This window comes from Amblyomma mixtum, chromosome 3 (assembly GCF_055824585.1).
Source record: "Amblyomma mixtum isolate Tamu chromosome 3, ASM5582458v1, whole genome shotgun sequence".
Lineage (NCBI taxonomy): Eukaryota > Metazoa > Arthropoda > Arachnida > Ixodida > Ixodidae > Amblyomma > Amblyomma mixtum.
In genome coordinates, this window is record NC_143014.1 from 121,265,827 (window position 1) to 121,278,358 (window position 12,532).

The window sequence follows — 12,532 nt, forward strand, 5'->3', positions numbered from 1 at the left end:
AATATTGAACTTTTTAACTATTACCAATAGGCACCTGATTGGTAGCCGGCTGTCAGTGCCATATCGGTTTTTAGAATTTTTAAAACCCTATGCCGTCTTGGCTCAACCAATTTGGGCTCTTTCTCCTGCCATTCAATGACTCTGGGTCTGCGGAGAGCACAGAGCAGCGTCCACCAAATCGTGTCGCCCCCCCTGTGCTCTCCGCAGGCCCACAGTTTTTGAATGGTCGCAATCGGTCGCATAGCAACAGCGCGGTATACTAGTATACCTTACCAGGAACCAAGAAAGATTGATAGAAAGTGTTTTAAGGACTCTTAAAGGGACTCTGCAATAAATTAATTGCGATTACGTGAAGCAGACGAGAGGTAGGCATTCCATCACTCATCACCCCAACGCAAGAATTTTTGAGCTAGCATCAATAACAACGCAGTTATAGACGATTAAAAATCACGCTCCTCTTCTCCCCCCTTAACTCGTATGCGCAGAGCGCCAAGAAAAAATAAAGAAAACGGCTCTGGGACTGGGCCCCGCCCATGAATACGTCATTCACTGACATTCGGTTTGCGACTTCCGGTTGTCGCACCCAGCACCCCAGCAGCAGCTTCGGCAGCGTATCTCCCCTTCGCCTTCCTGGATCGCGGCGCACGTCGGATTTCTTTGCTTGTCGCTGCGACAAAGGCACTGCGAGTGGTTCCCGAACTCCCGACAGAAAGAGGCGGCAGAGGTAAATTGAAAACATATGCATGAAGGCAATGCCCTGGCTCGCGCTTGCCCAAGGGGGTCGCGTGACAGCTTGAGCAGACGATTTTCATGGCTACCGGAAGCGTACCCGTGACGTCGTGGCTGCCGTGGCTCCAGCGAATGGCAACGTATGGTGGCCTGCCGACGTCACGGGACTAGTGACGTCTATTTTCCCGATTTTAGTTTCAAAGTCGGTCACTATGAAGACGCCAATCGGCCCGCGAATTTTAAAAAACGCGGTTTTTAAAAATTCATAATAAATTGCCGGCTCAGCTCCGAAGACTCATTCTTGGTGTGAATGCTTCTTAGTATCATTGCTAAGCATTGAAAACATTTACAAGTGACTTTTAGTTCATTGCATAGTCCCTTTAAGATAAAATTTGCTAATTCGACCAGTTATTTTCCGATAATATCAGAACGTATTGAGATATACTAAAACTAATTATAGTTTTGAAAAGTGGAGGAAGAAGTACATGCACACGCCTAATTTCATTACGTCTCTAATTAAAAAAAAAATTCATTCCAAGACCCGCGTCTCCCCTTAAGTGACAACTTCAAAATCCTTTAACTCAACTTCTATGACAGGCAGGATGATAATTTTACCGTTATTGCATAGCTTGATGTCAAGAGAAACCAACGGCATGCAATCTAGCAAGTTCCCTGTAGCAAAATTTTTTCAAAGCTCTCGGCTAAGAGTTGCAGAACATACTGCATAAGTGCAGGAGGACTTATTGTACATAAAATTAAATTAATATTTGGAATCAGCACGTAAAAATATATGTTCCCTGAAGATTTCATTATTGTGACTTCGTTAAAATATTTTTCCAAAGACTCTTTTTCCATCCTTAATTATGCAGTCTGGTCCTGATATCACCACGTCATGACTGTACACTATTTCCAAGATGCCAACCCTGGTTTTTTTTCCCTTGTTACTGTAAGAATTCATTCTGTAAACAAATCAGCTAACTTTAGGGCTTTTTAAAATGGTGATGCATGTAAGACGAGCAGAGAAATGCACATACGTTCTGCAGCAGTCCCGGTGCTTCCATCTGAAAAACACTTTTCTACGTTCATTTCTCATGCCTGATTTGGAATGGTTCTGTGTGCTTTGCCGCCAGTCGGTCAAAATAAAAGCTCCAGCCATTCACGGCGCATTATAGCCCCGACACAAAACTGTTTGTGTACACATTATTGTAGGCCGTAAATGAAGTGGTTAATTTACTTCTAAATGTATGCTTTAATAACCACGTGCGACCGGTGATTTCTTTTCTGACAATCACAACGCAGGCACTGTGAACATGTCCACTTCTCTAAGCTTGCATATTGCACTGGAGGGATCCGAGAAAAAAGGAAAACAGGAAGTTGGGGTCATGTGTACCAGTTTGGGTGTGCAGAAAACTCAAGAATAAAAAAGGCTTCATGAATTCCTTGGGTTTTGTAGAACTCAGTTGGGAAACCTGTTGCTTTCTCACTTATAGCAGTATAGGTTTTTGTAGTATCACTTTCCACGACACAAGAACGTTGCATTGTAACCTGAATTTAACATGTCTCATTGAGTAGAAACTTTGCTAAACCCTCTTTGCAGATACTTGCTGGGGAACTAGACACGAAGCATTTTGACTATATATTGGCTCATGTGGACACTATGCAAGATTTGCCTCAGTTGAGAGGTCTCCTGAAAGCAAGGTTACCATCTGCAACTAATGGTGAGTGTTTTGAAAGTTCTATGCTACAAAGTGGTGTCTGTAATCACTGCATTATGCAAGCTCATTGGTGCCTTTGTCTTTACACACAGTATAAATGCGAGAGTCTTTTTTACATTATTGCATGTGTGCTTTAGCTTGTCAAAGCCAGGAGTTGTAAATTTGTACTGCACAGATGTAGCTTCACTTAACAATTAGTTGCAGCACTCTGACTTTAACACTGGCAGCTGGCATCAGTAATGGATGCTGCTTTTCTGTGGTCTCTGCGCTAGTCAGTGGTTTACTACATGGGCTACTTTTTTTCATGCACACATGGACGAGGCTGGTGCTGGTGAACACTCTCAAAATCAGGTTATACACAGCATAAATACCCCAAAAGTAGAAGGTTGGACAGCCGCAACCGTTGCTCAGTTGGTAGAGCACTGTACACGAAATTCGGAGGTCATGGGTTCGGATCCCACCTGCAGCATTTGGTTGTTTTTTCTTTTACTTTCTAATCAATTTTTCTTCAGCCTTAAAATAATTACACTATTAATGTACCATTGATCAACACCACAAATAAAAAAAAATTTCCTTATGCTTTCCTTGGTTGGAGACTGTTAGTTTCCTTCATCATTAGGCCTTAATGGGACAGAGTGGAGTGACCTCGATTGTTATCCTGCTTATAATGACAAAAAGGCTATTTTCGTAGGAAATGGAGCTTGTAAGCTACAAACGAGCGAAAAATGAAAAAATATCAGCACCGCTGCCATTTCCAAAACCAAACTGTGGTGATGTCAGGAGCAGTTTTAAGCATACTGGCTGAAGCTGATGGAGTTGTTTATAAAAGAAAACGAAGGATTGTGCCTCTGAATTTTAAAATAAGTTTTGTTTCTCAACTTTTAATGCACTTTTATTACACAAGAAATATAAAAGGAAGAACGAAACACGAAAAAAAAAAAGAAGCAAACCCGAATCTGTATCACCAAAGGCGGCCAGTTCTGTTCAGTTTTGGTTTTGGCTCTTGTAAGCATTGCTTGCTCCTTTGAGGTTAGGTCACTAAAATGCAGCCTGCAGTTCCTAGCTAGGACCTCGTTGCCAGGATCATGAGCAAGACCCATGCTAGCATCGTCACCATGGAATTGATAAACGTGCTGCAGTATCTGGCTGACAGTAGATTTCGTTTCGGTTTTTGCCAGACCATGGTGCGGCCTCTACCAGTCCCATGTTGCGCTTTTGATTCACCCTAGTAAGTTGTCACCATCTTTGGGATTCTAAATCATTTTGTTAAAAAACCGTTCAAACTTCACCTCCAAATTTCTTGTCATTAAAAGCACCTTTTGCTGCTGGACAAATGTCTGCAGAGCCACAAATATCCCAATCATCAAGTTTTAGTGAGAACAGGGACCCAGTAGAGTTGTCCTTGGTGCACCTTGAACAGGCCTCATTTGTTTTGCAAATATGGTGGTGGCAAGTGGCATGGCCTAGTAAGAAAAAACACTCATTTTGGTCTTGTTTCATGTCTTGTACATTCGCTCACGTGTCTGTTTGCCACCTTTCCTCCCGTTTACAGCAGTTCCGCAACTCATGCACCATGATGTTACAGTGGATGTTCTGCCACTCTGTCAGTGACATATGCAAAAGATGTAGGCCGTGAAAGATCTAGTATTTGTGAATAGCGCATTTTTCTCACGGAAATACTGACGACTATGTCAGTTTCGCAAACTGCACATTGTTCCAAAATTTACCTGTTCAAACCCCATTGTGCCTTATGTGTTTTTGTATGTGCTCAAAACGAAATGTTAGAAATTGAGCATTCATATGCTTCATTATTATGACTGTGCACAACCTGTGCAGGTGTTCCACTACTGTCATATGTTGCTGGTTCTTGGAATAGCATGCTTTGAACCTCCTGTTGAACACAATAAAATAATTGCCTGGTGCAAAAATCCATTCAAACACTTCTTGTGGCTTATTTTGGGGCCTGGAGAATCTGAAAGGTCCTGGTTGCAGTTAAAAACTCCAGTTTTGAAAATCGGGGATGGCTGGTTTGTTGAAGACAATTTTGTGATGTGTTGGTTGCTTTGTGCAGTGATTCATAACCTTGGCTTTACTTGAAATTTAAGATTGCTGCTTCTCAGGCAAGGTGGTTGTGCACAGGTGTGCATTATGTTTATTGGCCTGTTCTATTTTTTTTTTTTTTTTTCGAAGGGAGAGTGACCAATGACCTGCCAAGCTTGGTGCGAGGTTATTTCAAAGGGGTTGATTTTTCCTCTAAGAGTGACCAGCGGGAGCTGGACTATGGCTTTGTTGAAGTGCCCGTGGGAAAGGTAAGTAACGTTGGCCTCCAGCACACACGTGCAAGCGTGCGCCGCTCAGAAACTGTATCAGCACACCCTTTCCTTGGCACGAATGTTGCATCAGGTTTCACGCTCACTGCTCCTTGACTAGCCTCTCCTCCCTCCTCCTCACTTTGTACAGATTAAACAGCGGCTAATCTTTCGGCTGCAGTGAGTGCAAATGAGGTCCCAAAAATTTAGTCACTGTTACTATACGTTGGATCTGTGGGGCATGTGGCATTGTTGTGTAGTCTAAATAATCAAACATGACCGAAGGATAGAGATAATAAGCCTTTGTTAGCTGGCAACTTTGCATGATCTCACAGAAGATAGTTTCAGATGAAGCCAACATGGTGTACAGCTTATGTCTGTGAAGTGGTAATTACCAAGCACATAAAAAATTGTTGTACATTCAGCATTTGCTTTGTGAACATGACTAGCTGCTGTACAATTCGCTTTGGTGTTACCTTAGAATTTTGTTTCTCTTTTGTTTCTGAACAGCTGAGCATGCCAACTGAGCACCTGACAGATAATATCAAAACTCTCCTGGCTAACATTGATTCATTCAAGCCTAAAGGAACCAATCCAGGTAATGTAATTATTGCCTTTTGCCTTTCTTTAGCACAACAGCTATGTGAACAAGTTGAACTGGATTTTGAGAACTGCGCAGTGTATAGAGCATGAAAAGTCATTTTTGTTCTCCGGTATACTTTCCCAAATGAGAAGCTTCTTTTGATAAATTTTTGTTGTTTACCATAGTGATAGAAATTTCCCCCCAACTTCGGGCACTTGCCTTCATGCACTGTGACCAGTGGGCTAATAATAAGCATATTTGCATTCATTCAGGAAGTAAATTCAGTGAGCAGATTGTTCATGCATTTAAAGAAGTCTGCAAGCACTAATTTGAGCAACTGTAGCAGTGTGAAGGTTAAGGTAGGTTCCTGCTATCGTGAATTTCAATTAATACAATCTTGCAAGCAACGCATGTGGTTATCACAACAGCCCAGGCCAAATATTTAATGAGAGTAGCATTCCTTAGATAAGAGTGCTCCGGGGGGCTGTGTGTCATCAATGAAGCATGTGTGTTGGCCAGCTGGAAAATCAAAATCTATCCACAGCATCATGACTACTGTTGTGACGGCTTAATCACAATGGCTGAGTACGCATGACGTAGGGAAACGAAATTCTGTCGTCACCACTTGGCTTTGTTGACAACACACCCTCTGATCTCTATTATATAAGCTCCAATGCGCTTCCCGGTCAGCGTATGGCTCTCAGGAACCGGCAAAGCATGCCGAGCAGCGCAGTGGTAGTACGTAGCAACCATGGCTTGAGGTGCAGTGCTGAACTTCACAATTTTTTTTCTCGCTTAAGGCAAAAAAGGCTGTGAGAAAAAACGCTGAGCAAAATTTCAATGCAACTAACTATCTATTGAGCTACTATTTATATTTTTACTAGGAAAGCCTCTTAAAAGATGCATTAAAGAAGATTCTGAGCTCATCTTTTTACCACGGAAACTCAGTCTGCACGCTCTGAGCATTCTTATAAACTGTGAATTATTGTCCTGTGCGGTCAATATCCATATTAAATCGAATTAAACTTCCCGGCTCCTGCCCTTTCTTTTTGAACTCACCTTCGAAAAGAGGAGGAGTCAGCCAACGCTTAGGGTCCTTTCAGCCAGCCGCATGGCAGGTTGCCGCTCTAGCCATCGGCGTAGTGATCAGCGAAAGCAAAGAGTCCATGCGTATTTTTATTTCGGTGGACCTAATTTGCGGCTATGTCGTCTGCAACTGCAATTATTTATTCATGTAAATCTAAAAAGCAAAAGCGAAGCTGCCATGTGACTGGCTGAAAGGAACTGCATGCATTGGCTGACTCCTCCTCTTTTTGAAGGCGAGTTAAAAAAAAAAGGTGGGAGCCAGGACGTTTGATTCGATTTAATAGGAAAATTGGCCGCATAGGACACTAATTCGGAGTTTCTAAGAACGCTCAGAGCGTGCAGATCGAGTTACCGCAGTAGAAATACGAGCTCAGATTCCTCTTTCATGCACCTTTAAGTTCAACATTTTTTCTGAAATATACTGTGTTGTATCATACTTTAAACCATTTAATGAGATAGTACACGTTATAGAGAAGTGCCGAAGCATGTGATGTTGCTCACCAATGCTGTGGAAAAGTATAAAAAGAATTGCAAAAACAGTTTTTTTTTTTTTGAGGGGGGGGGGGGGGGGGGGGGGGGATTATGACTTAAAGCAACACAAAAACTTTGCACTGCAAATTTTTGGCTGTGCGATTAAAACCCAGATTGCATATTCATTATGTCTAAAAAATTTTCAAGCGCAACAGTAAAATATTTGATTTTGCACTCCTCTGAGAAATCAGAAGGGCTGTCACGTGACCAGGAAATTTTTTTCACCAAAGCTATTTAGGGTAATTACTTTAGCTGGTTCAATAACGAGCGACATTTATCAAGCAGATTGAAGGGGGTCGAGCGCAAACTCTTGTACGTTTGGCATGGAATGATCCAAAGGTTGTTTGTATTAGTTGAAGATATCTTGAAGCTATTTTTTTCTTTTTCTTCTGTCCAGGTACATTCATTACAAAGGTCGAACTGAAATGTCCACCAACTACAGAGAAGTTCCAGATTGCGTGCAGTGAATTTTTAGATCACTATAGAGATGAAGAGGAAGAAGTTGAAGTTGAAGTGCAACAATAGACCGAACACAGTCAAGTGAGACATCGGTCCATGTAATGCTTTATTAGCATTGTACTAACATGTGTACATGAATAAAGCTTTCCTCAACCGCTCAGTTGTCGAAAATTTCAGTCCAAACACAGCATACGAAAAAAATCATGCTAGGTGCAGGATCTAATGAGCAGCTATAAGGTGTTGAAAGAGGTTTTATTTTTCTTCCTCACTTTGTTTATCCAGATTATATCGGAAGTTAATGCTCTGATTACACTGTTGTGCTGCATTTTTCTATGCCCTGGGCCTTTTTTATTAAACAGCTGTGGGGTTTTTGCTGTCTATACTATTTTCAAGGGTACTGCTGTCCTGAAATCATGTTTTCATAATGCTCTTCATCTGCTTCTTTTGCTGCAAAGAATGGAGCATGACTAGACTGGTGACCAAAGAGTGGTTGATTTTGGAGATGTGCAAGATCACAAAGAGCACCATAAATGGAGAAAGTGAAGTACATTATCAAAATGGTAAACAGCCATGAAAATGCATGGAGGGTTCTTCACAGTGTCCTCTGTCGAAATGCTACTTTTAATTGGTGAACACCTACTCACCGTCATTCATTCATTTCATGACGCACATGGTGAAGGAAGATACATCTCTGACCGAAAATTCGGGCTTACTTGATTATTCGTACTCCCGCATGTCCCATAGAAGCAGTGTGTAACGCTGACAAATTTATGACACGTTGCAACTTGTTGCTTGATTCTTGTCCTCATTCGTGCCCACTCCACCGCTTAGTTCATACAGTGCTCTATTGATTCACACTTCAAGAGGGATTGAAATATTTTTTTATGATGAGATCCAGTTCTTCTAAACGGGAGATCTCTTTAAGTGGCAGGGCTAGCATTCTTTGTGGATTCGCATACGTTTTGACTGCATTGCATACGTGTGATAGCGAGCTTGTTTCAAGCACCCGATGTCATCGGCATTTACTGGTAAGTGCGTTGTCATGGGAACCACTTGGGAGGGGGGTTGCGGTGCAAGGAGGAAGGTGTGACGTGAGCAGAGAGATGCGTAACCGGTGGATGGTTACCGCAGGAACCATCCGGAGGGTGGTTACAGTGGAAGGAGGAGGTATCAGAGGGCAGGGGATGGTTACTGTAAGAGGAGGAAAGCATGGAGAGAGCGTCGGAAGGCGCAACCGGTCTGTGGTTGGCACGGTGTGTGGTTGGTTGCCACGGAAACCAACCGGAGGGCAGTTACCCTGGATGTACGAGGAGGGTTACCATGGAAGGAGGAGGGTCTATGGCAAGAGTGTAGGAAGGCGTACCACGGTAACAATCCAGAGGGTGGCTACCGTGAAAGGAGGAGGGAGGATTTGGCGAGAGCGGAGGAATGCAGCACGGTCCATCTGTGGCAGGCTGCTGCGAAACGCGCCACCCAAGGAGAGGATTGTTTCGTGAACAGCGGCGGGTCTGCATGGCAGGGAAAAGCGCAAACATTGGGCACTTTTTTCCAATGCGGTTTTCTGCCAAATCACCTTGCAGAGCAATTTATTCGTGACTGTTTTATCCATTTTGATCCTGTTTGTTTTATTGCACTCCTGAGACCATAGTCCAGGGGTCAAGACATTGTTTTTCAGATTTGTGAATTTTAAATTTCTTGTTTGAAATTTGCGTGCTCTAGTTATGACAACGGACACTGCATCACAAAAATTCACAACCGAAATTTGTGCTTTGCAAAAAAAAAAATGTTTTTGCCTGTAACACGCCAGCAGAAATGCAGTGAATGTTGAACCAGCCTTCTGGCACATTTTCTCAACTCTGCAACCTTTTCACAAGATTCAGAGAAAGTTTATATATATATTAGACAAAATTTTCTGAAGATATAACAGTGAAATTTTGTGAGAGCAGTCAGAAAATTATGTCTAATATAGTCACAATATTTTGTGTAAATACATCTAAAAATAAAATAAACTGGAGGGAACAATTAAGCTTCACTTAATGGTATGGCACGATAGCTTCAATGGATTAATGCCCATATATGCGAAATTGGTCATTCTCTACTTGACATTCATAGATCCCTGGGAGTACTCGTACCACTCCTGGCACAGTGGTGCGGCGGTTAAGCGAAGTGCTGTCATCCGTGGGGCTTGTGCGACCCAGGTTGCTCCTCCTGGACAACTTCTCACGGCCAGTCATTATTTAACTACCACCTGCCTCTGCGGTCAGTTTGCTCACAATCCGGTGGGCAGGTTGTGATGATGCCACAAGGCCATGTGACCTAGTTTGCCTTTCTAGGTTGCTTCTCTGGGGATTTTCTGCTCACAATGCCAACTATGCCGGATTTTCTGCTCAACGGAAGCCTTGACGCTATGGCATAAAAATTCCTGCTGAAAACTACGTTCCTCAACTTGTGGCAAGAAGACATCAAAAACATTGTGGAGAAAAGTCAAAAGTATCATTCTCTTGCATCATGTAAGACTGCGCTTTCTTCAAGCATCAGCAGTTCTTGCTTGCTTAGTCCTGCTGCGACTGGTACGCTCAAATCTGTGATGGTCTTTAGCATGTATTGGCCAGCACTCAGTACTTGTAGCACACCAGACTGTGGTACAAATGTCCAATTCTGCTTCACACATACAGTCGCATTTAGTACGATTATGAAAAAAATATGAACTCGGGCTGTACTTGCACCATTATAGCTTAATTGGAAAAATGCGGTTTTATTTGAAGACATGTGTTGTTGATTTCTTGAAGAACTTGCCTTTTGGCTAGTATTAAACAAGAGGTAACTGCAATCTTGGAGCTGCATCGAAAGTGCATCACAAAACTTTCACTGTGTGTTCACTTGGCTTGCCTTTGTTTGTGATCACTAGGCCAGCATGGCCTGCCTGCTTCTATTTTGGTGCCACACAAATAGCTGGGCTGGCAGTATGAAACACTATTGCACAAGGCTTCTCGTACCTCACACCTTCGATTCTGCTATGAAGGAAATATTCCGTTGGCACTACTGTTTGCTGCTATGCTAAGGAGCTCGAAGTTGTATTGTTTTATACAACTTGTCTTCTGAATAAATGCTTACTTTCATTCAGTTACTGAAAAGAACAGAGTGACTGCAATGTCAAAAATATTGTCATCACAAATTAACAAAAAAATCATTTATTACTACTAACCAATTACTAGCAGTGTGTTACAATTCTGCTTGGACCTTACGCCAATGGTCTTGGTAGAAACAAATATGTGCTCAGAATTAGTCTGATGACTCTTTTTTGGAGCATTAATAACTGTGATATTTACTCCAGTTTCAGTTGCCCACACTAATGAACAGTAGTTTAAAATAGAGGGAAAAAGTGCATTGTAAAGCAGAATACTGACTGAAACTGGAAGTGCTGAGCATATAAAACCGATAGTTCATGATATCTTGCTGACTAAATATTCTATGTGAGCATCCCACGTCATGTGTTCTGAAAAGTGAATGCCTAAGGTTTTTACAGATTTGACAATGTCTATCAGAGTGTCACCGAGTACCAGAGGGGGAAGCTTGAATGCTTTGTTTCTGGAGTGGAAGAGCACGGCATTAGCTTTATTTACATTTAGTTTTAAACCAGTTTTATACGCCCAATCTTCAATTTTGGCCATGGTTGAGCTAGCCCGGCTGGATAGTTCAATGCCTGAATAACCAGAAAAAAAACAGGCTGCTGTCGTCCGTGTAAATGAAGAGGTGTGTTTACAGTTGGTGCTTACTGGCATTTTTTGCAGAGCATTCTCAGACCATACTTCGTTTTTTAATGTGTTAAATGGAACTGATTGATATAAAGGCCATGTATGCAAACCAAAGTGAAGTGCAGGTCAAGTGAAGTGAATGCTGAGTGATACTAACAAAAGAAGTTTACATTACTTGTTTAAAACATGTGCTGTTTCACCTTTTCTTTGAGGTAGCACTCTTCATGCTGCGTAGGATGTTAAATTTTTTGTCACTGAACCTTCCCACAGCACTGCTATTCTGCCAGTTGCTGGTGCCCCACCTTGTCAAGCTGTTCTGACAGCTTTCTTGCAAGCACATCCATTAACACTGTATATGTCAAAAAATAAACTTTGAATTTGAATACTTGCTTGAAGTGCATTTCACCTTGGCTATCTGACAGGGGTGTTAAATAGTTTCATGCAAGTCGGCGTCTGTATCTCCTCGTATGTTTAGTTGTTCTCCTGTCTCTCCCCAAATGTACCAACTAAGCCAGCTTTCTGATCCTTAAGCCTTTATTTGCTTGTAATTTCACATTATGGCAGTTGGTACTTATGCTGGAAAATGGCCACTGTGCACGATTGTGTTCTGTAAACAGCACAGAACCACAACTTCTGGCTAACCAGGACCACCCAGCAGCAAAAAAAAGTTGGCATTTGATGAGAATGGATAATATCACCATTAGACCGAACCCTATCCATCAGTGCTGTGGTGTAATGGATAAGTTTTACATCTTTCAATGCAGAAGGCAGCAGCTTGAATCCTCTTGCTGTAGTTTTTTTCTTTTGTTATGCTCAAAATTAACTGCTAGTCAATTATTTGCGATCTCCCTTGGGTGTATGCTACCTTTTAGGCCAGAGGACACCAGCGCATCAGTAATATTTGTTAAATTTAGTTGACAGTGTGTTCATGCATGCACGACTGCAGGTGCAGCAGGTGGCATGCTTAGAGTGCATCCAGCTAAAAAGAAATCTGTACAGGCACCACGACTTCTGACCTCTTTCGCACGAGTAATCACCTACCTTCAATTCAACGTTAGATTTCAAGTTTGAAAAAGCAGGCTTTTTTTTAAATGCCTTTTTTAGAGCGAAAGCTCTCCTATGCCAGGTACAACTTCCAATTTAGCATCAATTCGTCACTGTGACCATCAAAGCCTAGCAAGGTAAAACTAGGACTTTGTCATTCTGCTATAGCCATGATATACAAAAGATGGCATGGGGGTATATCTAACCATCAACTAGCATGACCACAAGCCATCAGTCATGCAACCTTGGAGTTTGACCTTTAGAGCTGATTCGCATCTACTGAAGCGATAATGTAGCAATGACATCACACCATTCTTCGCT

At 42.1% G+C, this 12,532-nt stretch overlaps 1 protein-coding gene and 1 long non-coding RNA gene across 4 annotated transcripts in view; both read left to right on the forward strand.

Annotated features, from left to right (window-relative positions):
• Positions 1 to 7,572, forward strand: part of mRpL1 (mitochondrial ribosomal protein L1) — a 43,722-nt gene extending 36,150 nt beyond the window's left edge. For all 3 annotated transcript variants that reach the window (XM_089580978.1, XM_089580979.1, XM_089580977.1), the window contains 4 exons: positions 2,327 to 2,447; positions 4,635 to 4,753; positions 5,264 to 5,351; positions 7,351 to 7,572. In XM_089580978.1, the coding sequence (XP_089437104.1) occupies positions 2,327 to 2,447; positions 4,635 to 4,753; positions 5,264 to 5,351; positions 7,351 to 7,478 (456 nt within the window). In that variant the 3' untranslated portion in view covers positions 7,479 to 7,572. The remainder of the gene's footprint in view (positions 1 to 2,326; positions 2,448 to 4,634; positions 4,754 to 5,263; positions 5,352 to 7,350) is intronic.
• A 344-nt stretch (positions 7,573 to 7,916) lies between these two features.
• On the forward strand, positions 7,917 to 11,550 carry LOC149351642 (uncharacterized). Its single transcript, XR_016290617.1, has 2 exons — positions 7,917 to 7,972; positions 9,525 to 11,550. It is a non-coding gene; the product is annotated as an uncharacterized LOC149351642 (long non-coding RNA).
• Positions 11,551 to 12,532: the final 982 nt, after the last annotated feature.